The sequence below is a fragment of the Sciurus carolinensis genome, chromosome 13, assembly GCF_902686445.1.
Source record: "Sciurus carolinensis chromosome 13, mSciCar1.2, whole genome shotgun sequence".
In the NCBI taxonomy this organism is placed as follows: Eukaryota; Metazoa; Chordata; class Mammalia; order Rodentia; family Sciuridae; genus Sciurus; species Sciurus carolinensis.
The window spans coordinates 56,067,027-56,091,278 of NC_062225.1; the positions used below are offsets into that span (position 1 = coordinate 56,067,027).

Consider the following 24,252-nt stretch of genomic DNA (forward strand, 5'->3'; position numbering starts at 1 on the left):
ATTTATACAATCCCTTTCAATTCTAACTAAGGATGAAAATTAAATGAGAAAGTTACAGAAGATTCCATTTGATACATAAGGCCATGACAATGTGAACCACTATATCTTGGAAGAAAGAAGACATCTGATACTCAATTCCACAAGAAAACACCTGTTATCCAATAGACTCTCCACTCTTCAAAGAGGAAGATGATGCTTATACTTTAAAAAAATCTCTACAAAGCTCACATACAAGACAGTACATTCTAGATTTGTGACTGATATGAGCATTTAAGGCTGTAATTTTCAAGTATAAATGTTTAGTGTTCCATTACCCAATTGGTGCGCTAGACAGAGCTTTAAGCATAAATCATGGAAGTTAACAGAAGCTCACCAAAGACAAAGAAAGCATAGTTTAGGCAACAGCAAGTTTAAATGTGTAAAGGCTAGGGGGAAAAATTACAGATTAGCTTATGCTTCTCTAAACTGCATTAGGTGGTTCGTGCTGAAGCTGTGTCTAACATACTGTCGGTTGCATGGCATTTGGAATAAGGCAGATCCATAGCAGACCAAACAAGGAAGTTGAATTAGGTAACAGAATCAGTTAATAAGATGGTTCACCTCTAACACAGTTCTCTGGCCTGTTACCACAGAGGAAGATTATAAATGGCTCCAGTACACCAAGCTTTACAGATGAGCATGAAAATCTGTTTCCAACTTTTTTTTTTTCCCAAGCAGAGCCTTTCACCTAGGGACCAAAACACACTGCCTGCAGATTAAATAAATTAAATACATTATTTACTACTGGCTTAATGTAATATTGTGAAATGTAATAGAGCTGGAGAAAGTGAGTATTTGGAAGCCAGTACTATTCTGTTTAATTTACACTCTAGGTGTGTACATAAGCAGTGGTTCTATAACTTCTGCTATGGTTCCAATATCTATATCTGAAAGGTGATATCAATTTTGTGGAAGCAGCTGCTCTATTATAAATTCCATGTAACATGCTTAGATTCTACATCTTTCCTCTTTAACACAATTTAGTTCCTTGTGATTTGGTCAGCATACATCATTTGATATACACAGCTAATGTGGGAATTTTTAAAAAATTATCAGCTAGTTCAGAGAGCTAAATTAAGTCCAGTATTATGGCAAAGTCTGACCCAAAATTTTAATTTGTAATTTCAGCATGTATCTCATGCAGTTTGGGGAGCATCAAACTAAATCTACAATTGTCAGAAGCCTTGTTACAGTTTAATGCACATTAACTAAAATGTGTCCATTTTTAGTGTTCATGATAAATGCAGTTATGACCTTATTACACTTTTTGGCATTCTTTAAGAAAGCACATTAAGCTTTAATATAGAAATATTTAGGTTACACTTAACTTGTGCTCAAGTAGTAATAAAACGTTTGTTCTTTTTTGATCTCATACATTCTCTCCTTAGGTATGGCCCATCTCCTGTACGCTTGGAGCGACCTTTGGCTACGTGGCTGGCCTTGTTATTTCACCACTCTGGATATACTGGAATAGAAAGCAACTTACGTACAAGAACAATTAATTAGAGCAAAGGGAGAAGATCGTTCTTTGTGCAGATTCCACAAGGGCTGTGCAGAAATGTGTGTGGTCAAAGCCAAGCAGTTCCATTTACAGCACTGTTTTTTTATGTAGTTTCGACATGATGTGATTGTAGCTTTTTAAACTATGAAACCCCTGAGAGATTGTACCTTCTAGTTGAAATAAAGTATTTATAATAGATTGTGGCTTCAGATGCTGTTTGCTGCTTCTTAGACCTTTAAGAAACATTCTTAATGAACTTGATAGAATTCTGAGGACAGGTTTTTTTTTTTTTCCTTTCAAGTTTTAAATTGCTTCATTATCTAAGAGAGGTCTCATATAGCTGTACCATTTTCACACGCTTTCTGAGAGAAGTTGACAGTTTCCTTGGCCACTGAAGATGTTTCTCACGTAATCAAACAACAGTTTATACATCTTGATCCTATTCTTTTTTTAACTGCGTGTTTCTTTGGAGTTAAAATGGCTATGATAGCCTCATCGAAAACAGTCTTCAGTCCCTTCTGGGTTAAAGCTGAACATTCCACATAGCAGCATGCTCCTATCTGGAAGGGAGAAAAAACAAATTACAAATATATAAAATTATTTTATATACAATTGATATGACACATAATATAAGGAAACTGTAAAATATAGCTATGCAACAAGAATAAACTCATTATCCACATTTATAATACCAAGAGGTAGCATACTAGTGTATGTCCTTGCAGACATTCTTTATGAAAAATTCTTTCATTTATCAAATATTTATGGTACCTACTATGGTCAAACATTTTGGGTGCTGGGGATACTTCAGTGAACTGAACCAAAGAGCAAAGGTACCCTGCTGTCAGGCACCTACATCTGCTTACATTCCATGGAGTAGAGGCACACAAAGAAAGGAATATAGAGCAGATGGTGGTAAATGCAGAAAACAGCATGAGGGAGGTGGGAGTGCTGAGCATGGCTGTGGTCAGGGAAGGCTTCTCAACAGGCCAAGTTTGAGCAGTGAGGCCTTCCAAGGGAGACAGTGCCAGAGAGATGGGCCACAGACATAAAGACTGATGTGGGAGCAGGCTTGGAGTATTCCAGAACAGTGAGGGAGCCAGAGTAATAGCAGACGGCATCAGGCAGTGTAAAAGGTACTGTCAGTGGGGCAGCTTCGAAGACATAATTGTGGGCTTCTCTGAGAGGGAAACTATTCATTGAAAAGTTACTGAACACTCATTTGCTAAATGTGAGAACACAACAGAGAAAAATAAGTCCCTATTTTCTCATGCAACTTACTTCATTTTAGAGAAGACCAACCATGAAGTAGTAAGAATAGAGAATATCCAAAGGTAATATGTGGTCTGGAGAAAAACGGGAAGGAAGATAAAGTAGGGAGCAGGGACAAATCAAGCAGGGTCACACTGGGAAAGTGCTATTTGATCAGAGACCTGAAAGGAGTGAGAGAATGAATAATGTCCACACAGGGAAGACCACTTCAGGCAGAGGGAACGGCAGAGTACAAAGGCCCTGCGACAGAACTTAGGGGGTACAGCAAGGACATCAGTGAGCTAGAATACAATGAGTGGGTAGAGAGAGAAAGGGGCCTAAGGGCTGTGGGAGGGGCTTTTGCCTTTACTCTGAGTGCATGGGGACGGCCAGAGCAGTGACCTGACTGACCTTAAACACCTAAGACTCACTCTGGCCTCTGTGTTGAGAACAGGTTATCATGGGGCAGAGACAGAAGCAGAAATGTGAGCTAGAAGCTGTTCCAGTAATCCAGACCACAGGTGAGGAGACGTGTCTGGTCTGGATCTGTTCTCAAAGTAGAATAATATATTTTGCTGAATGGCTAGATGTACAGTATGACAGAAAGAGCAAAGTCAAGCATGACTCAAGTAACCGGGAAGACAGGCTTGAAGGGTAAGATTAAGAATTCTGTTTTGGACATGTTAATTTTAAGATGCTTGGCCACCCAGAGAGACTTGTTGAGCAAACAATTGGATGTCCACATCTGAGTATAGGGAAGGGATGCAGACTGGTGATAGAAATGTAGGAATCTTCAGTTACAGATTGTTCAAGTCACAAGACTGATAGAAGCTCCCTAGGCCTATGGAATGGTTATGGCTATAGAAAGTGCTGACCTCTGGGGCCCAGGCAGATGAAGAGATGGAGAAGGGGCCACGAGGGGAGAGAAACCAAGAGAGGAAGTGAATGAGGAAAGTGTTTTAGGAAAGAACCAACTTGGAGGTGGATGAGGATGTAGTCCAGTGGTAGAGACCTCACCTAGCATGTGAGAGACTCTAGGTTCCATCCCCAGCACCACAAAAAAGATTTTTTTTAAAAAGAAAAAGAAAAAGGAACCAACTATGCCTAATGTTGCTGATGGTCTATAAATGAGAATATATTGTTTTGGAGTGAATTTTTTGTCCTTTAACTACAATGAATTTTTAATAGATGCAAGGTTGTTTGATCATTATGTACAAGGCAGCATCTCTGTAGTCATCTCTTTATAAATAAATATATATATTAGTTGTAGATGGATACAATACCTTTATTTTGTTTATTCTTTTTATGTGGTGCTAGGGATCGAACCCAGTGCCTCACATATGCTAGGCAAGCACTCTACCACTGAGCACCTGTAGTCATCTCTTTAATAGTTATTTTAACTATAAATTGGTATTGTAATTGCATATATTTATAGGGTACAAAGTGATATAATGTACACTGTTGAAGGAATAAATCAAGCTAAGTAATGTATCCATTAACTCAAATTCTTACTATTTTTGGTGGTAAGAACATTTGAAACTTACTCTCAGCAATTTTGAATTACAGAATACACTTATTAATGATAGTTATCGTGTTGTACAGTCTCAAAAAATTTATTCCTCCTGACTGAAACTGTGTGCTCTTCGACCAATATCCTAACAGCTTTCTTAGAATAAATCACTATGTCAGGAATTACTTGATAGAAAGTGTGCATGATTTAAGGCTTTTGCATATTGCCAAGACTGCTTTTATTCAGTGACCACCAATATAACCCGGTGCCTATTTTCCTGCACCCTTGGAACAGTGAATATAATACATTTTCATTCATTGCCAACTTTATATATGGAAATTGAACTTGTATCTGACTCCTAAATGAGTCTGAACATTCCTATCTTCAATGTAATCTGCATTTTTTGGTGAATTTTCTATTGCTGTTCTTAGCCTATTTTCTACAGGATTTATTTCCTCTTCTGAAGAATTCATTTTATGCCGGGGGCTTCTGTACACTAAAGGGTGTTAACGTATTTTTCTGCTATACATATGAGATTTGCTGTGTGATCTTTAATTTCTGGCATTTGATATGGTATTCAATTTTTGTGTAGCTAAATCATCAATATCTTCATTTATGACTTTTCCCTTTATGGTATTTAGAAATTCTTTCTTTCCCCATGATTACAAAATTGAATACGAGGAATTCCTAAAATGATTTGTTAGTGATACCATTTATATTTTTCTTTGGGAAAAAAACTGTCCCCCAGAAAGTTCTTCTGCTTTCTTTTTATCTCCTAATAGTACATTTTCAAAGGCCTTATGAAATTCTGTTTCCACAGAAGTCCTATTAAAGTCACAACATTTAAAAAATAGAATCCAATAATGTTAGGGCCAAATGGAAAAAAAAGCAAACCTAGCTTCAGGATGAGGAAGAATATAAGTTAAGAGGTTTAGAAACCTGGACATAATTTTCTGACTAGCCACAGGTTTAAACTGGCTTCCTGTGTCACTCTACCATCTAACTCCAGAATCTTAACTGGAAACAGCTTGATCTGCACAGTTCAAATATTTAGGTAATTACGAGGGGCTTGAAGTCCCAGCACCTGCTTCTGATGCCTCTTTCTGGGTGACTTTTAAAGAAAATACTGTTGGCAGGGTAGCATAGGTGCAAGAGCCTGGGCCCTGAAGTCAGGCTTTAGACCGAAACCTGACTCTGCCACCACTGCTATGGGATCTTGGGCAAGTTCCCTGCCATCTCCAAGCCTCTGCTTTCTCTTCTTTACAACAAGGGGAACAGTCAAACCTGCCTCACTGAGTAGGTACAAGATTTAAATGAGATCACGCATGTCAAGCACTCGGTAGTGCCCAGCATACCATAAATACCAGTAAGAGTTAGCTTTTAGTATTATCTTTACAGTTATTTCTAAATTCTGCAAATATTCCATTACCTCTTTTGCTAGTTTCTGTCCTTGTTCCACACATATAGGTTTTTCTTTCATATCATTCAGTCTTGCTAAAGTTTTGGGGTCATCTCGGAGATCAATCTAATTAAGAAAAGTCAATAATGTCCCACAATATTACAAGTCTTTAGAGAGAAATCAATGCATATAGTCCCATTTGATCCCCATATAACAAAAAAAAATCAATCAATCAATAAAAATAAAAGAACTGAACTTTTAAAAACTACCAATATAAAATTGTTTTCTTTTGGCACTGCTTTTTCCAAAAATAAGAAATAACTTATTAACTTGCAACTGAGATTAAACACACATATATTATTTGGTAACGCTGGACAGTTTGAGAGCAACCCCCAAAGATTGGCTGTACAGTTTATTCTTAAATGGGTAAAATCAAAGGAGACATACCTGAGTTCCTATTAATAAAAAGGGTACATTTGGTGCGTATTCCTTAAGTTCTGGTACCCATTCCTCTTTCACATTTTGAAACGAGGCTGGGTTTACCACAGAGAAGCATATGAGGAAGACATCAGTCATTGGATAAGATAAAGGCCTCAGACGATCATAGTCTTCCTAAGAGAAAGAAAGACAAAACTCACTGTTCACATTTACATATCTACAATCCACAATGACATGTACATCAGATCCCACGGCCAAAGAGGCAACTCAGGAGTACTCCATAGATGCAATGTATGACACTCTACATAAAGCAAGATAATTCCACTTATTTTTGCTATTTCTCTTTTCGAAGTCCTGAAAACCAGTGGAGTAATATTATAAGAGTATCATTAACAGACTCCAATGAAAAAAGAAAATACATTGTGATTACTAAAGCTGTCACTGGGACCCTTTTTAACTAAACAGTCTACAGGAAGAACTGAGGAGAACTAGACACTATCATTATTTAATAACGACATCCTGAATATTTACTTATATGTCAAGTACTAATCAATATGGTCTTTTATGGATTATTTAATCCTTATAACAACTGTATGTCACAGAACTGCATAAATAGAGGCACAGAAAGCAAATAACTTGTTTTAAGGATATACAGTCGTAAATAAAGGAACTGGGATGCAAACTCACAAGTTTGACTCCAGAGCCTTATCTTGTCTATACATCTCCACTAAGACCCACAATTTTTGCTTTCCATGTAGTTTCCTTAATTTGTGTGTGAATAAGAGAGAATTTAAAGAGAGAAAAATCTGCAAATCCATCAAAACCTCCCTTCTCTCTCCACCTTTCATATCCTTTCCCAAATGTTTTCATGTGTATCCATCCAGTTCTTTTTCTAAGCATATATACACTTGCAACTATATATGTTCACACAGCTAGACATAAACTAGATCATGGAACACATGTACTTCATCTCCCTTACTGAGTATGTCCTTGGAGAGCTCTCCAATCAGAACCCCCTAGACCACTGTATTGTTTTAAACTGCTGCTTCTTGGCTATCTTCCTGGTGGGATTTTTAGTCTCTGTCACAAAAGGCAGTGAATGTCTCATTTTGCAAGGACTGTTCTATGTGGCACAAAATTCTGCTTTCACATTCTAGTGAGGGAACAGAATCAAAATTCCACTTTTGTCTTGACTAGACTCACATTTGGTTTCAAGCAAACTTTTTGGCCTACAATTCCTTCACTTTCAAATGACCCACTTCAGTACCAAAAGAGCACAAATATAAAACTAAGAAAACCTTAAAGTATCTTCCACTCAGTGTTTAGCAGTACTCTATCCCTCATAGAACAGTTTTCCTTTCTTATTATCATCTGACAATTTCTTACTATAATTTTCAACTCAAGCATACAATAATCCCTGAGTATCTGTGGGAGATTGATTCCAAGATCCTGATTATCAGATATTCAAGCTCATTATATAAAATAGCATAGTATTTGCATATAACGGTCTCGATTTTCCCATACACTTTAAACTATCTCTAGATTGCTTATAATACCCAGTACAATGCAAATGCTGTGTAAATCACTGTTATACTGTATTGTTTGGTAAGTAATGACAGGGGATAAGGTCTGCACATGTGCAATACAGACTCTTTTTTTCCCTAAATATTTTCAATCCTCTGTTGGTTGAATCTGCAGACACGGAAACTGCAGATATGGGGTGTGTGGGGGGGCTGACTGTGTTCATCTTGCACTCTTTGAGGTTAACCCTTATGGATTATTGCAAAGTTTTATACCTATATCCTGGAGCTGTGGGCACTGAAACATTTCTTAGGTGCTGGCTATCTTGGGACAATGGAGAAATACCCTCCCCAAGTTTCTGTACCCTTTACTTTTAAAAGTGGAGGCCTCTAGTTGGTTTTTACTAAAGCTGTGCCCTGGTATTAAGACATTAGTAATGATCAGATCAAGTAGAATAGCTATGGAACCCATCACGCCCCAGCCAGTTACTATGAAAAAACTAGTGTGAAAAATACAAAATGTTTTGGGTTGGGGTTGTGGCTCAGTGGTAGAGCACTTGCCTGGCATGTGTGAGGCCCTAGGTTCGATCCTCAGTACCACATATAAATATATAAAATAAAGGTCCAATGACAACTAAAAAAAATTTTTTTTTAAATACATATAACATGTTTTGAATACCAGTTTGAGTGTTAAGTAGTATGATCAGGTGTAATGAATATACTTTCTGCACTCTACTGCCTTTTTCAAACTATAAATCCATAAAAGGATAAAAAGAACAGTATCCAGTCTCAGCATCCTACCCAGCAGCCCTGTGCTCTGAGCAAACCTGTGCTTGGCCTGGTCCCAGAATGGGATGTTCTCATTAAACATCACTCCTCATCCATATTTAGATTTCCAATTTTTGCAGAAACAGAAATGAGGGTACTATCCCATAGGATTATGAGGGATCAATGAAATAATACAACTTTATAAAGCACTCAGCATCACCCGTGGCACATGAGAGAATCTGCCCAATGCTTTAACATAGATTCTTTATCCCATAGCAAGCTGACTCTCCCTTCCTCTGCAAATCCACACAGGGTCACGGAGTCCCACACCTTCCTGGCTTTGTTTATCTCCCCCCAATCCCAGAAGAAACTCCTTTAGTGAGAAATAAAAAATTTCAGATTAATAAAAAGAGAAGGTTATATTATGACTGTACTAATTAGTCATTTTGGAACTCAACAGCTTTGAGACTGCTTAAAATACATCCAAGGAAGATTTATATTTTTCAAGAATGCCAAATTAGATAATTTAATGAAATTTTTACCTTTGAAGCAACTTTACCTCATGAGGGAGACAGAATTGTGCACTCTCTTCTCTAGGGAGATAGGACAAGAAATTTCAAGGAGCTGAATTCAAAGTTCTCCAAGTAGTAATACTTAATAATATTAATCCAAATATTCCAGAGAACATATGTCTGTTATACAGCTTCCTCTCCTAACCACAGTGAATCCTGACTTTCCTGGCTGAGAGACATGTGGGCACGAAGGAAGGCGATTAGGCCAACCATTTTCAGGAATTTGCTAAACTGCAGATTTGTTAAAATAATTAAATGTGAAAAACTGGGGTTACAAACAAAACCAAAAACATGTTTAGAACTCCTTGGAAAGAAACATTACTTCCTAAGTCTAAATTACCTAAATGAACTCCTCCTGCCTGTCACCTCCAGCTAAATAACTGGCAGTTATTATAAGAATAAGACCTTTCTGTTTCCATCCAGCCTGAGTAATTAGAAATCTAATAATAGACAGAAAATTTAAAAAATAAATTATCCCCTGTGCATACTGTGCCCAGCATCATATTAAACTATTTATACTCACTACACCATATCTTGAGTGAACTTAATGTGAAATGCCAGATTTGGGAATAAATGGATGGAAGCTTATAGAATCTTTCATTTTGAACTATATATTTTAAATCTGACAACACAAAAAGAGTTAAATATGGAACAACTGCCCTTACTTTTAGATGACTACTTATCAAAGTCAGAACTTCTCCCAGCCAACTCTCCAGTGTCCTCCTAATTAACAAACCAATTAGATATTTTAGTTCTAATTTAAAAAGTAGGTATTTAACTGGAACATTGTCAGGAATACAGAAAAGTGTATGAAAGACAACTATCTGACATCAAAACCATGAAAAAAAATAGTGAGTTTGGTCACTGTGTTTACCAACTGCTCAGTTAGTAATTCTTGAGCTTCTTTCTAACTGGCTAAGTAGCAGAGGAATGAATTCTGGTAGCTCAGTGATGACACTCTTAATCTGTGATGATGATGACCGTGAACCTTAAAAACATTACACACTTGCCACCAGACAAAAATCACCAACAAGGAACCAAATAAATGCACTCTGAGAGGAAACAAAAGACCTTCAGGAACAATGGGGAAACCCAGCAGATGCCCATCAGTCATGATCCCTGTTTATGTATGGCTAGCCAGCATGGCCCATGAGCATGTTTATGTACTATTCTTACCCACTTTGTGTGGACCTGGGTACTCCTTCCTACTTTGCTGCTCTTTGTTTAAAATACATGTTTCTGGTTGTGTATGTCTATTTAAAATACCCATCTAGGACATGCATTTATGATGGACAAGCTAGCCTTGGCCATGCTTTGTTAGCTGGTGTGCTACCATGCATGGGCCACTTGAAAGCAATCAGTAAGGATTTATTGAGATTATACTTCATGGAAGATAAGACTCCATACACACAGATAAGACAAAATTGCACAGTCTGGAGCTAACAGTTTAGTTGGGAATTCAAGACATAAACAGAAAAAGTCATACAACAGGAGAGACAGGTGGAGGTAAGAACAGGTGAACAGATAAACACTTAATCTGAGAATTATTACTAAGCACCTACTAGGTGCCCAGAATGGTGCTGTAGTCATCAGGGACATGAAGGAAGGGCAAGATACAAATATCTAATTTGAAAAACACTTTGCAAACATTAAAAAGCTCTCTAAGATATCTGTCCGTTAAAAATAAAGCAAGGAGCTCCTATGAGCAACGGTACCCACAATGTGCCTGTGCACCTCTCCAGGGCTTTGCAGACCACAAAGCCAGAGCCTAGAAGAAACAGCAGGCTGGTGTGGAAAGACACATAAGGCTAGTACCATCGAGGAAGAATTCTGACTGGTGGGGAGATATACTCAAATGTGTAACAGTCTTTGCTCTTAGAAGTGTGTGATGAGAGAAAAATGTTTGTGAACATGTATTACAAGTTAGAACGTGGTATATGCCAAAAGTGGTAATTAGGAGACATGAAGAAAAGACTTCTTCAAGAATCATTTGATTTGGGCCTTGCAGAATGGAGAGGATTAGAATATATTCAACAAATGTGGCCTTGGGTAAGTCCCTTCTTTATTGAAGCCTTTGCTTCTCTGTCGTAAAGTGGGAAGATGTCACTAACAAACGCTAATGTATTATACTCCCAAATAACCCAGGATCTTACTCTGATTTAGGAAACAGTCATCAATCACAACCTCTAAGAGTCTTCCTCTATAATGACTCAGCATGAGAAAAAGTGGGACCACAATTAAAGAACTCTTTCATAGACAAGCCCTATCATTCCAAAGTCTAAAAAGGTTGCTGGTTACTTTCAGAGACGATATAAAATGTCTGACAACTAAGTAAGAATACCCTGACAACTGGTGGCTTTGTGGTATATGAATAGTAGCAACTCTGTCACTTCTAAGGCACACAGTAGAAATCAACATCTAAAACATCTGTTTCCAGTGAGAAGCCCAAAATAGGTACCAAGCAGAACTCCTGAAACACCTCGGCCCTCACAGGGGACACGTGTTGAAACTAGTTCCTGAAGATGGAAAGTGTTCTATCTAAATTAATACTGAAGATCTTTCTACATTAATTGGTGGTAATGGTACTCGGTGAAATCTCATTTCCTCTGTGTAGTCACTTTGCCACTTTTCAGTTCATTTCATATTTACCTTTGTGAAATGAAGATATCACTTTTTACCTCCTTAAAAATAACTCTAGGGCTGGGGATATAACCAAGTGGTAGCATGCTTGCCCACCACTGGCAGACCCTGGGCTTGATCCCCTACACCTCAAAACAACAACAAAAATCTGTTTTCAAAGAAGCTGAGTTGAGTCCCCTTGGGGACCATTTTGATAAGTTTGGTTCAGAGCTCATTGGTTATCAATTTATTGACTTTGTCTACTCCCTCCTAGTAGTGTTGGATCAAAGAACATTTGAGTATGAAAAACATTTTTTTTTTCATTTTTTGGTACTTTATTTAGAGACAGGGTCTCACTGAGTTGCTTAGGGCCTCGCTAAGTTGCAGAGGCTGACTTTAAACTCTAGATCCTCCTGCCTCAGCCTCTGAGCCACTGAGATTACAGGCATGCACCACCACACCCAGCTAAAAAACAATTTTTTAATGTGCTATAAATTCCTAGGAGGTAACTATTTTTCAAAACTTTTCATTTATCTGCTCTTTTTTCTTCTTTTTAATCTTCGTTTTGGTTGAGAAATGGTATTTATATGTTACAAGCCTGATTAGCTCTTAGTAACAGAATTCTCAAAATTGAAGGTTTAGCTTCTTTCAGCAACTGTCATCTTCACATGATTTTTAATGTCAGTCTCCCCATTACTGTACCAATTCTTTAGGAGTTGGGGACCCAGATGGTGGGCTGTTTACATTGCTACCTTCCTTTCAGCTACCTGACTGATCATAACTCCTGTCTAGGTCAGCCTGAGAAAAAGGAGAGGAAATGTGTAACTGATGGGGCAGGACGACAACCAGGGAGGGGACTGGCCTTGCCGTCATCTTACTGTGTGTCTTCAGGAACCAGCACTTCCTCGTCTCTGAAGGGAGAATAAACTAGCAGATCGCCACATATCACACAGAAAACGCTCACACTAACTTTTTACCCTGTGAGCAGTGCTAGTAACAGATTGAATGTGGGAGGAGGTTTAAACTCCTGGATAAAACTCAAGTCTTAGGAGTCTGTTTTATCGAAGCTGACCCCCACACGGCAAAGGATCAAGACCCAGCTAAATATGGCACTCAGGCAAGCTTCATTTCCCCATCCGTCAAGGGAGAATAAATATAGCTTACACATGTTGAGAGAAGAGAGCTGGTCAAGGGCTTTGAGCTCTTCTAGCAGACTAGGCTGCCTTTCCAAAAAAAGAAAAGCCACAGCTTCAGAGCCAGCACGATTGCTTTTGTGCACAGTGAGGTGACTCCCCTGGTTGTAAAGGACTTACAGCTGAAATTCTACAATGTCTGGGGCTGTAATTATAAGTCTCTCTCACTAAAACAGAGGTCATCTGGCCTAAGGCGCACAGAAAGAAGGTAAACGCCAGGTCCCACTTCCAGCGGGTATACGTCTTTTCAATTTTATGGCACAAATTTCACATTGATGAAATCGTCATTCATATTTATTCATTTCAAAAAAAATATCTGGCACAAAGGTGCTGAGCACGGGGTACACACTAGTGGGAAAGCAGACATGGACTCTGCCCCTCCTGGAATTTAGCTCATAATGGGGGAGCAGGAAAAGGCTCTGTGTCTGGGGGCCATGCTGGAAATCTGGGAGGGGCTTTGATTGTCAGAATGAATGGTGGAACTCCACTGGCATTTAGGGGTGGGAGTTAGGGGGCTACACAACCTGTATGATGAAAAATTGTCCTGGAACCTGCATGATTATTATGTATTCTCTTAGACATTCAAAAACATGAAAATCCCTTTTATAATTACATGAATCCAGGGCCTGACTCGGTTGAATATATAAAAACAATAAACAATTTATTTTAGCTTGGCTTTAATGAATTTTCTAGAAAGGCAGTCTCAGTCCAAATTGAAGGAGAGACTGTTTTGTTCAAAACATTTCAGGAATTTCTACTATCACAAAAAAAAAAAAAAAAATCACATGCTACTGGCAATATTGTTCTTAGTATCCAAATCACCAATAAAACACAATTATGTCAGTCAACATGTATGGCTGGAGCCGGGAGTGGTGGCACATGCCTGTAATCCCAGCGGCCCAGGAGGCTGAGGCAGGAGGATCATGAGTTCAAAGCCAGCCTCAGCAATTTAGCAAGGCCCTAAACAACTCAGTGAGACTCTGTCTCTAAATAAAATATAAAAAAGGGCTGGGGATGTGGCTCAGTGGCTAAGCACCCCTGGTTCAATCTCAGTACCCCCCCCCAAAATAAAACCCAAAAAACATTGTGGCTGGTGCATTCATAATTGTAACTATTATACCTATAGGTACAGACAACTCATTGCTCCATTATGATTTCTGGAATAATAAGCCCTGGGAATTTAGAAATTTACTACTGAAATAAATATTTTTATAATGAATTACTTTCCCTCATTCTACTTTGTGTTATGGCTAGGATGTTATACTGATTTTATGTATCTAGGGAGGCTGTATAGATTTCACTTGGAAGAAAAAACAAGAGGATAAGGGTAAAAAGGATAAGAAAAAGGTACGGGGGTGGTTCTGATAATAGCTGAGGTCCTGAGGTAGGCAAAATTGGGACAGAAATGACCATCTGCAAAGTGGGATGGGTGTTGTGAAGGAAGAGCCAGGTACTAGGAGAGAGGAAAACCAGGAAGACCAGCTGCCTCTGGACAGTCAAGAAAGACTCTTCTAAGGGGAAGACCTCCAACCTGAGACCTGACATGGACCTTAAGAGGCCAGATGCAGGGCAGTGTGTGCAAAAGCCCCAACACAGAAAGGTCCTGACAGACATTAAAGGCTCTGGGAAAGGACAGGGTAACAGGTGGGGTTAGAGATGGAGCCGGCCTGCCATGGAAGTCATCACAAGGTGAGACAAGGGACCCACATCATTTGACTTTGTAAGGACTATCCAGGATGCTTCGAGGAGGCACTGTATGTAAGTGGACAGGAACATAAGAGAAGTTGCTACAGGGACTTGGGGGACAGAAGGCAGTGGCTTGGACCACGTGAAAGCAGCTGACAGGTAAAGAAAAGGTGGCTTCTAGACCTATTTGGGAAGTAGACTCAGCCTGGGAGACGGACTGGAGGTGGGGTAAAGGAATAATCCACGTTCTGGCTTGTGCAGCTGGCAGAATCTTTTACAGAGATGTGAAAGACAGAGGTGGAGAGAAGTACATTCAGGAGAACACTCAAGGCCCATGCAGGACACATTAAATTTGAGAGTCAAGCAGTGAGAAGGACCGGCTGCCTGAGTTCCAGACCCAGTTCTTTGCTCGCTGCCTCCTTCAGGCTGAACCAGAACATCTCAGACTCCTCATCTCTGAACTAAATTCCATCTTCCCCTCAGATCTGCAATTCCTCCTGTGTTGACCATCTTGATAAATGATATCACCACCCAATCAGGTAGTCCAAGCCAGAAACCTGGAAGTCCTCAAGCAACCCCAAGTGGATTAGAAGTATGAGCCCTTCATGCACACCCCGCCAGCCAACCGCCCAGCGAGCCTCACATCCCTCTCCCACTCCCCACTTCCTTACCTGGTAGCTCCTACTCTTCTTCCAGGTTTTGGTCTAGAAATCGCTTTGTCCAGCAGTGTTATGGTTTAGATATGAGGTGTCTCCCAAAAGCCCATGTGTGAGACAATGCAAGAAAGTTTAGAGGTGAAAAGACTGGGTTTTGAGAGTATTAACCTAATCAGTACATGCAGACACTCAAATGGAGTAACTGGGTGGTAACTGAGACAGGTAGGGTGTGGCTGGAGGAGGTTGGTCATTGGGGAAATGCTACATATTTTGTTCCTGGTGAGCCCCACTTAAGCTCCCTCTGCTTCCCAATCATTGTGTCCTAAGCTGCTTTCCTCCACCATTCCTTTCCACCGTGATGTTCTGGCTCACACTGGGCCCAGAGCAATGTAGTTGGCAGTCTATGCACTGAGACCTCGGAAACCAGGAGTGGTAAATAAACACTCCCTCCTCAAAAATTGTTTTTGTCAGGTCTTTTGGTCACAGTGGTGAAAAAGCTGACTAAAACAGATCTCACCTGAACCCCCAATTCATTCTGAGCATCCCCACGCTCCATTCTTCTAGTACTTCCACAGCACTGTGGGTTCTCCTCCATTTCCAACACTCTGAGTGCCTATTTTCTTACCTGTTTCCTCCACAGCACTCTCTAAGTCCAGGGCACTAGTCTTCAAAGTCTGGCTTATGGCATCTGCTTATTAAATTCTTGCTGAATGGAGGAGGGTAGCACTTGGAAGACTAAGTCAGAAAGGGAGGCTGCAGCCAGGTCACGGGTGGCCTGCACTGTGCTGGCCTACACTCCTTTACCACTTCAGAGTTGGAGAGGATGGATTAAGTGTCTGAGTTCTCCAGTGACAGGCTAATTTCTCAGGCTGCTATTGTCATTTTCAGTGAGAAATCAAATTGGTTCCTGTGATCACAGTTATTTTTTCTGTGCACACCAATGGATCCAACCCACCTGCCTGAATAAAGTCAGCTGTAAACTCACTCTACTGTGAACTAATTTCACATTTTAGTTCCTGCAACTATTTTTCAACACAGCCTTTTTTTTCATTGTTTTCACATTTATTTTTCCTAGTATGAAGGAAAAATTGTTGGCTCTCTACCTGGCACCCTGCTTCCTCCTTTCCAAAGTCCTGACTTAGTACAGGGCCTACCCAGACACATGGCCCTGGAGATTCTGACCCACTATTTGGCTATAGAAAAATCCCTGGTTGGATTAAGCCAATCAGCACCCATTCCCCATCCTTCCCAGAGTAGGCATTGGTTCTTGGGTGGATATGCGAACTAAACTGTCCAATCAGAATGAAGCATTCCTGGATAGTCCAAAGTGGACCCTGCCTCTTCTGCCTTTTATGCAGCTGATACTTCCCTCATCTCTCTCCCACTCTTCTTGGCATTCAAGGATTTGTTATTCTCTGGTCCATTACTGCAGCTCAGGGAGACTGGTCAGACTACTCACAGGTAAGTACTACGGTCTGTCTCACCACTGGTATATGCAAAACAGCTCAGTCACAGAACCTACACAAATATCCAGAACTAGCAATGAAAGTACCAGGCCTGACACTTCCCTGGGGACAGCTCTCTTACCCTTACCCACACCCAGACTGCAGAGACTGAAGTCTCCCACACTTGTACCTGTCCTTTTACTACACTGGGAAGACAAGCAGTCAAGCAGCCATGAGAGGACCCCAGGAACAGCCATCCCTCCTTATCCATGGGCTCTATATCCACAGGTTCAGCAAACTGTGGATAGAAAATATTCACACACACCAAATCGTCTGTATTCAACATGTACAGACTTTTTTCCTTATTATTTCCTAAAATGACAATTAACATTTATTACATATTATAAGTAATCCACAGATGATTTAGAGTATAAGGGAGGATGTGTGTAGGTTATATGCAAATCCGACAGCATTTTATATAAGGGTCTTAAACATCCATGGATTTGAGGATCTGGGAGGTTCTGGAATGGCGCCCCAAGGAGACCATGGATTAATAGTACTCTCAGATTAAGCCTGAAAAGCTGCTTTTCTCTACATCCAGATGAGGCAGCCAAACTGCATGGAGGAGTTACGCTGTGACTAACAAACCCATTTGGGACCTAAGAACATGAGTCACTCTCTGCAGACCAAACCATGAGTGATCCACTGTCTGTGGAGGAGGTGGGCTCCTAGTAGGTAGGCAAGATTGGGATGAACTGACACAGCTCACAGACACTTGTGCATGGACAGACCCTTCAAATTACATGCAATTTGGGTTGTGGTGAAGATGCTCTGGAACTAGATGAGGTGGTGGCTGCATTGGATTATATACTTCAAGATAGTTAAATTTTTGTTGTATGAATTCTAACCTCAAACTTAAAAAAAAGTACAGATACACAAGTGTACAAAGGTGTGACATTGCAGGCACCTTCCCCCAAATGCTCATATAGAGTTCTTTAGAAACTCAGAAAGGTGCTGAACACAGCAGAATCACCCCGTAGGAAGCCCTGGGAGCCCCACATCGACCCCTCACGCCCTGCATAACTCCCCATTACACACCTCCACGCTAAGGAGCGTGGCTGATCCTCCAGCACAGGTCTGATCCACCCCCATGGCCCTGCCTGTTCTGAATTGCTTCCTTCATCTCTCCCTCTCCAGCTCTGGCTTCTCTGTACTACAGGAGTTACCCGCAGAGCTCCTGCAGCCCTGGAACAAGAAACCCCATCATACGACTACAGCCTATTTAACTTCACAGCCCCAGGAGACTACCTGGTTCCTGCTTTCACATGAACCCCAACTATCTTACTGGGCCTTCACTATTAGCCCAGGAGATAGGATGGCTTCCACTTTATTGATGAGGAAACTGAATCTCAAGAAGGTTCAACACTTGTCTAAAGTCACATGGTCAACTGGGCAAAAGTTGAGCCGCTGGCAGTTCTCCTAATTATCAGCTCTAACCAGGCAGTGTATCATAGGTTCAGGCATGAACCTTGTGAATCTGAGTCAGGCTTGCAAGCTGAGTGGCCTCCAGCACGTTACCTTTCCTGCGGCTTTCATCTATCCAATGGACTACTGATGGATCCTCCCCTCAAGCTACTGGGACGAGTAACTGAACTGAGGCAATTAGCCCATGTGATAGCTGTTAATTTATAACCACACCTGCCCAGGTGTGTTCCTTCTCCATTCAGTTCGATATGGAATAAATAGGCAGAAAATGAGAACTGAGAATTACATTGACTTTGAGAAAAACACACCTAGAAGTTTTGCTGGTTTAAACATATGCACATTTACATGGCTAGCTAGAAAACAGCAAAACCAAAAGTGTGTTCAGAAAATGAAAGTTAGTGAGGAGGCCCAGAAAGGGAAGAGTCGAGGTGCACACAGGCTGTGGTGTGGCCGCAGGCCCTGCCTGGCTGTTGCTGCACACAATCACAGCCACTTTCAGTGGCTGACATTAAAATAACAACTGGACACTCATTTACACCAGCATCCTCTGCGTTTCAAATTCAGCCAATCCAGGAGCTGATCGTCTACTCTAAAGACCTGGCTAGGGAACCATGTTACACTGACCAAAGCAAACCAAGAACCCATGAAGCGAAATCAAAGGGAAGCAACACTCAGATGATGAGGAAACCAGGAACCACAACAGTAGATTGGAAAAGCACCAGACAGACCGCGCTTTCATGCAGGGGTTCAAGCCTGTTCTCTTTTGTGCTTTCTCGTAAAACTCATGGCGTTGGCACCGGGACAGGGGCAGTAATCCCTGCATCCATCCTCTCTCCAGGGCAGTGAGGGCAGCAGCTGAGCCCAGGCACTAGGTGAAGTGGTGGTGAAACAGTCCCTGGAGCAGTTGCACCTTCAGGGGTGGATTCAAGTTTGAGACTGAAGCTGTGGCCTGGCCAAATTGCACAGGAGCCTGCTATCTCTGGCTCTGAGCCCCGCCCTGTGTTACCCAGTAAGTGAGACTGTGGAAGCCTGCAGACCATTTGGAGCCTGTGTTCTGTGCTGCCTGGAAAATCAAACAGTGGCTCCCTTTAAGGAGTCACTGGCTTATAAGGAATCTGGTGAGATCCAGGTATCAAAGGGAAGTCACTTAACAGGGGGATACAAATCTGAGTTGAAGGTCTGGCCTGAGGCCTAGTGTTGCCTCTCAAGGGCCAGGTGTGTAAACTTCTACAAGTCTTTTCGGTGTCTCTGAGACTTTTTTTTTCATTTATTGAAAAATGGAAAGGGTGGGTAGATGATACTACCAACCTCATAGATCACATGTTATGACTGAATGGGATAAACAGGTCCAAAGAAGGCCTCAAATGCAGGCAGAGAATAATAGCAGGAGATAAAAGTGCTACATGCCACAGAAATTCAGTGCAAAAAATACATTCACTCTTGAGGACTAGAAAAGGCTACACAGAGAAAGCACCTGATGATGTGCCTCTCTGTTACCCTCCCTCATGGCACCAATCTTCAGAAGTCAGTAGCTCCCAACTGTAACCTTCAGAAAGCATGGTCGTTAGCTGGGTGTTCTAGGCCACTCACAGCTGGCTTCAAGCTCCTTTGCCAACCCTGGCATCAACGGCTTCCCTGATGCCACCCACTCTGTTGCCAAAACGGACACAGGCTGCTCTCCCGTGCTCCTCTCCCACCCCCAACCTCTCCCGTGTACCTCTTTTATGCCCTTAGCCCAGAATACTTGCTTCTCCTCACCCCAAATCCACATACCCATGCCCACTCCTCACCTTGGAAACTGTTCAGACCTGCCCCCGCACCACAGCAGAACGTGTTCTTTCCTGCCTGCCAGTGTCCCTGCACTGCAGGTGGAGTCAACATGTATTGGGGGGCAGTGTACAGGAAGACACCTAACCATTTCAGACAAGACTACATACATTTTGAGAATCACATTAATGAAAATCAAGCCACACCATTATTGTTCGTCTGTAGCGTAGGTCATATTAAGGAGACTGAGACATAAGAGAATACCCAAATCTAATCAAAGCGACTGAAATGCAACCAAAGAAAGCTGTAACCTAATAGAGTATGTTTTGGCCTATCTGAAAAATATGTCTACTGAATGGTCATTGTCCATACAGACCCTACACAGAATCTAGCACAGGATAACTGGAATACTGATGTCCACACAGTGGACCAATGGTAAGATGCTAGACTTAGTGGAGAGAGTTCCAAGTCACCAGAAAGTCATGCTCTCATATGGAAGGAAAAGGTCAGCATGCATTTCCAGGTCACGAAGGAAACAAATCTCCTCCATGACATCCAACTACTTTTGCTCCAAAGTCCAAATGCCAAGCAAGTTTCTTACAAATTCATTTTTCCAGATATCTCGAGGCAGGCACTGAAAAGAAGAGCCATCACTATAACTATGTTCTTCATATTTATGTTTTTAATTATAAAATGGGGAAGACTTCAGTTAAATCCCAGCTGATGGAACAGGAACATTTATCTCAGATCCCTCCAAAATCTTCTAAGGGGTACAGTAATTTTTTTTTTTTTTTTTAAAGCATAAAGCCACAAGGACAAAACAAACAGGAAAAGAGACAACAGCAAGAAAAGTTTAGAAGCTAGAAGACAAAAGAATGAATGAACTGATTTAGTAGACCTAGGAGCCAGGCCCAAGCCAGCAATGAGAGCAAGTAGTAGCTCATTCTGCAAAACAGGGCACCCCAAGGGTCTGAAGGTAGGGGACTGGAGCAGCATGTTCTGGACAAGGGACAAAGGCAGAGACATAAACTAAGGGTGGACCCAAAGTCTACCTATGAAGCAGTTTAATTCCAGATCCTATTTTCTATTATAGTAAACTCCCCAACCCTGGAAAAGGCAGAGAATATTTATTCTCTGGAAAGGACAGAACAAAGGCTACATGGAAGGCAGGATACAAGGCCCAGCTGAACACACTGAACACACCAGGCCAGGAAAACGGAGATTTCCCATCCCACTTCTTCCAGCTATCCTGGACACTGCCAGCCTAGCATAAACCCCTGAGGCAGAAGAGTAGAAGATTCTTTTGGGGGAATATGATCACCCCCAGAGGAAAGATCAAAACCTACTGACCTTTCAGATTCCTCCAATTAACAGGTTTAGACAGATCATAATACAATAGTGGTTTTCAACTGGGAGTGGAGGAGGTTATGAGGTGATGTGGCCCTACAGATAGATTTGACATTGTCTGTAGACATTTTATGAATGTCACAACTGGAGGAGGGGTGCTAATGGCACTTAGGAAAAAGAGGTTAAGGAGGCCACTACACGTCCTACAGTGAACATGGCAACCTCCCACATTAAAGAACAGTCCATCCCAAAACATAAACAATGATGAGTTGAGAAACCCTGATCTACAGGGAAGACCAAAGTCAACCATGCCACTCACAAACCATTTCTCACAGGCTGAAGTATCACTCCTAAATATGAGGAAATGTCAAATCATCCTTCATAAAAGGCACAGATCAAAATGAGAGACTACGCAGGGAAATAAAAACTTTGAAGACAAAGAAACAAGAAAACAAGGTCCATTCAAAGGATCAAAACATATCTACCATGACCATCCTTGAAGAAACACAGACATTAGACTTAGTTAAAAAAAGGCTTTAATTAGATTTAGTCATTCTATACTTATCTAATAGTCCTTATCTGCAAGGGATACATTCCAAAACTCCAGAAGATACCTGAGGTTATGTGTAATACTGAATCCTACATAGTCTATGCTTTTTCCTACACACACACATAATAAAGTTTAACTTTTAAAATAGACACGAAGAGATTAAAATAATAATAGAATAATTATGACAATATACTAGAATTTAAAGAAACTTGAAAGAACTATCAATATCCACAGAGAAATTACAGAAGTTATTCCATCAAAAAAAGAAGCCAAATAAGAGGGGAGAAAAGGAACATCCAGAGAACAGGAAAACCTCTTGTACATTAAAAATAGAATCACATTAAAAAAAAAAGAATATAAGATATAGATGACAAAATTGAGGAAATCTCCCCCAAAAAGAGCAAAAGAGACAGAGTGAGCAAAAATGTAAGGAAATTAGAAGAGCATTCCAGGAACTCCGGCCTCTAAATCTGGGTAACAGAAGTGAAGTAACAGGAAGTGAAGAAACCAGAGAAATGAACCAGGAAAATTTCTCAGAACTGAAAGACATGATTTCTATATTGCAAGGGCCACCAAAGCCAGTTAGACCTTACCCTAAAATCTATGATTGTGAAATTTTAGGAGGATGAAATAGCAAATCTTAAGAGTTTCCAGAGAAGAAAAGAGGTTTCTGAGACAAGTCAAGAATCAGGTTGGTATGGGATTTTCAACAGCATACACTTAATGGAACAACACCTTTGAAATTCTGGAAAAAAAAAAAAAAGTCAATCTATTTTCCAACTGTCAATCACAAATGAAAGAAATAAAAACAAACTAGGTGTCAAAAAAATTTGCCCACCAGGAATATTTTCTCTGGGAACTAGAAAGAAAAAAATGTTCGTCAAAGTGAGGAAATAAACCAAGAAGACAAGAGATCTTGAACACAAAGATCTAATTAAGAGATGGCAGCAAAGAGAATCCTAACAAAGATGAGGGGGAAGTAGCCATGCAGCAGGTGAGAGGCAGATGGGAGCAGACTAGAAGGTCAGGGGGATGTCCCCAGGAAGAAGACTCTGCAAGAGCACTTGACACACCTGACTGCATGGAAGGACAATCAAAGGTGAGACAGAGAAACATACAGTGAAAAATAAGGGGAAAAATAAGGTCATCATTAACTCCAGAGCAACAAGAGTGGTACAAGAAGGACAGTCCTCATAGTATACTACAGGGCCCAGCTGGGCCCACGGAGTCATAAAAATAGAAATACCGACCATCCGTCAGCCTGAAAACACCACGCAGCTACTGGAAGAGTGTGGATGGGAAGTGGCAGGGACGACCGATGAAAGAAAGCCAAAGCCTCATCCTTGGTGCAGGGTACAAAGTCAACACAAGGTGTCTCTTACCAAAATAAACAGTCAAAAGTGGATGTCTCAGGGGAGCGGGTCACCTCTTTTCAGTAAGGGATCTTTTGGGACTTCACAGTAGGACCTAACAGAATTGCTGATTCTTTAAATCATCTGCATTATGACTTTGATTAAAAAAAAAAAAAAAAAAAAAAAAAAAAAAGGATGACTTTTTTTTTTTTCCAGTTAGGAGAAAACCAGAAGGAAGTACAAAGAAGTAATATTCTAGAATTATTTAATATCACCACCCAGAGTCAACAACTTTAACATTTTGACTATTTTGTCCCAATTTTATTCCCTGAATATTATACATATTCTTCAAAGTTGTAATCATGCTATATATAGTTCTGATTCATGCTTTTTCACACTTAACACATCATTAGCCTTTTACATTTCTTTAAATATTTGTTGAAAGCAGTTTTCAATGGCTATTATTCTAAAACACATCATTCTGTGATTTAACAATTCCCTTTTTACTATGCATCAATGTGCTTATAATTTATCACTATTATTAACAATACTGTGAAGAATATAATTTTATGTAAATCTTTGTGTACTCTGAATGTTTTCTTGGCACAAATTTATACAAATGGATCACTGCAAATTCAAGAGCCTTTTCTGAATTAACCTTCAAATGGTTGTGTCAGTTTTTACTCCCTACAACAGTGTAGAGCATCCACTTTCCTGTCTCCTGGGTATTAATTTTTCCCATCTTGTCCAACTTGATAGTGGGGGAAAAAAGGTTTTATTTGCATATCTTTGCACAGTGTGTCTTTACTGACTATTTGCTTTTCTTCTTTTGTGAGCTACAGGTTAACAACTTTTGTCCATTTTTCCACCAGGGCCACATACACATTGGCAACCTCATTTATTCTTGGATTTTTCATGAAATAACATAAATTGGACCCGTGTATCTAATAATCCAAGAATGGTCCAATAAAACCATTTCAGAATTGAGGTGGCCCTACGGAGACCCTGAGTATCTGAGAGTACCTGGCCAAGTCAGCAGCCACTGGGCACCTTTATGACATTTCTCACATTATCATTTTTATTACATCTCCCATTACCTACTTGCATTTTGGTCAGCTGTACATGCTTTCTCTTCCCAATGGACTCTATAAACC

General features: G+C 40.5%; 2 protein-coding genes across 4 annotated transcripts in view; one reads left to right on the forward strand and one right to left on the reverse strand.

Moving 5' to 3' along the window:
• Pigf (phosphatidylinositol glycan anchor biosynthesis class F) overlaps nt 1–1,749 on the forward strand; it is a 33,836-nt gene extending 32,087 nt beyond the window's left edge. For both annotated transcript variants that reach the window (XM_047523427.1, XM_047523426.1), the window contains exon 6: nt 1,428–1,749. In XM_047523427.1, the coding sequence (XP_047379383.1) occupies nt 1,428–1,541 (114 nt within the window). In that variant the 3' untranslated portion in view covers nt 1,542–1,749. The remainder of the gene's footprint in view (nt 1–1,427) is intronic.
• Nucleotides 1,750–1,774: 25 nt separating this feature from the next.
• Rhoq (ras homolog family member Q) overlaps nt 1,775–24,252 on the reverse strand; it is a 34,868-nt gene continuing 12,390 nt past the window's right edge. Inside the window, exons 3-5 of one of the 2 annotated variants that reach the window (XM_047523428.1) lie at nt 6,148–6,312; nt 5,731–5,826; nt 1,775–2,100 (exon numbers count right to left, since the gene is read on the reverse strand). In XM_047523428.1, coding sequence (XP_047379384.1) covers nt 1,945–2,100; nt 5,731–5,826; nt 6,148–6,312 — 417 coding nt within the window. In that variant the 3' untranslated portion in view covers nt 1,775–1,944. The remainder of the gene's footprint in view (nt 2,101–5,730; nt 5,827–6,147; nt 6,313–24,252) is intronic. The other variant, XM_047523429.1, reaches the window with a different exon arrangement.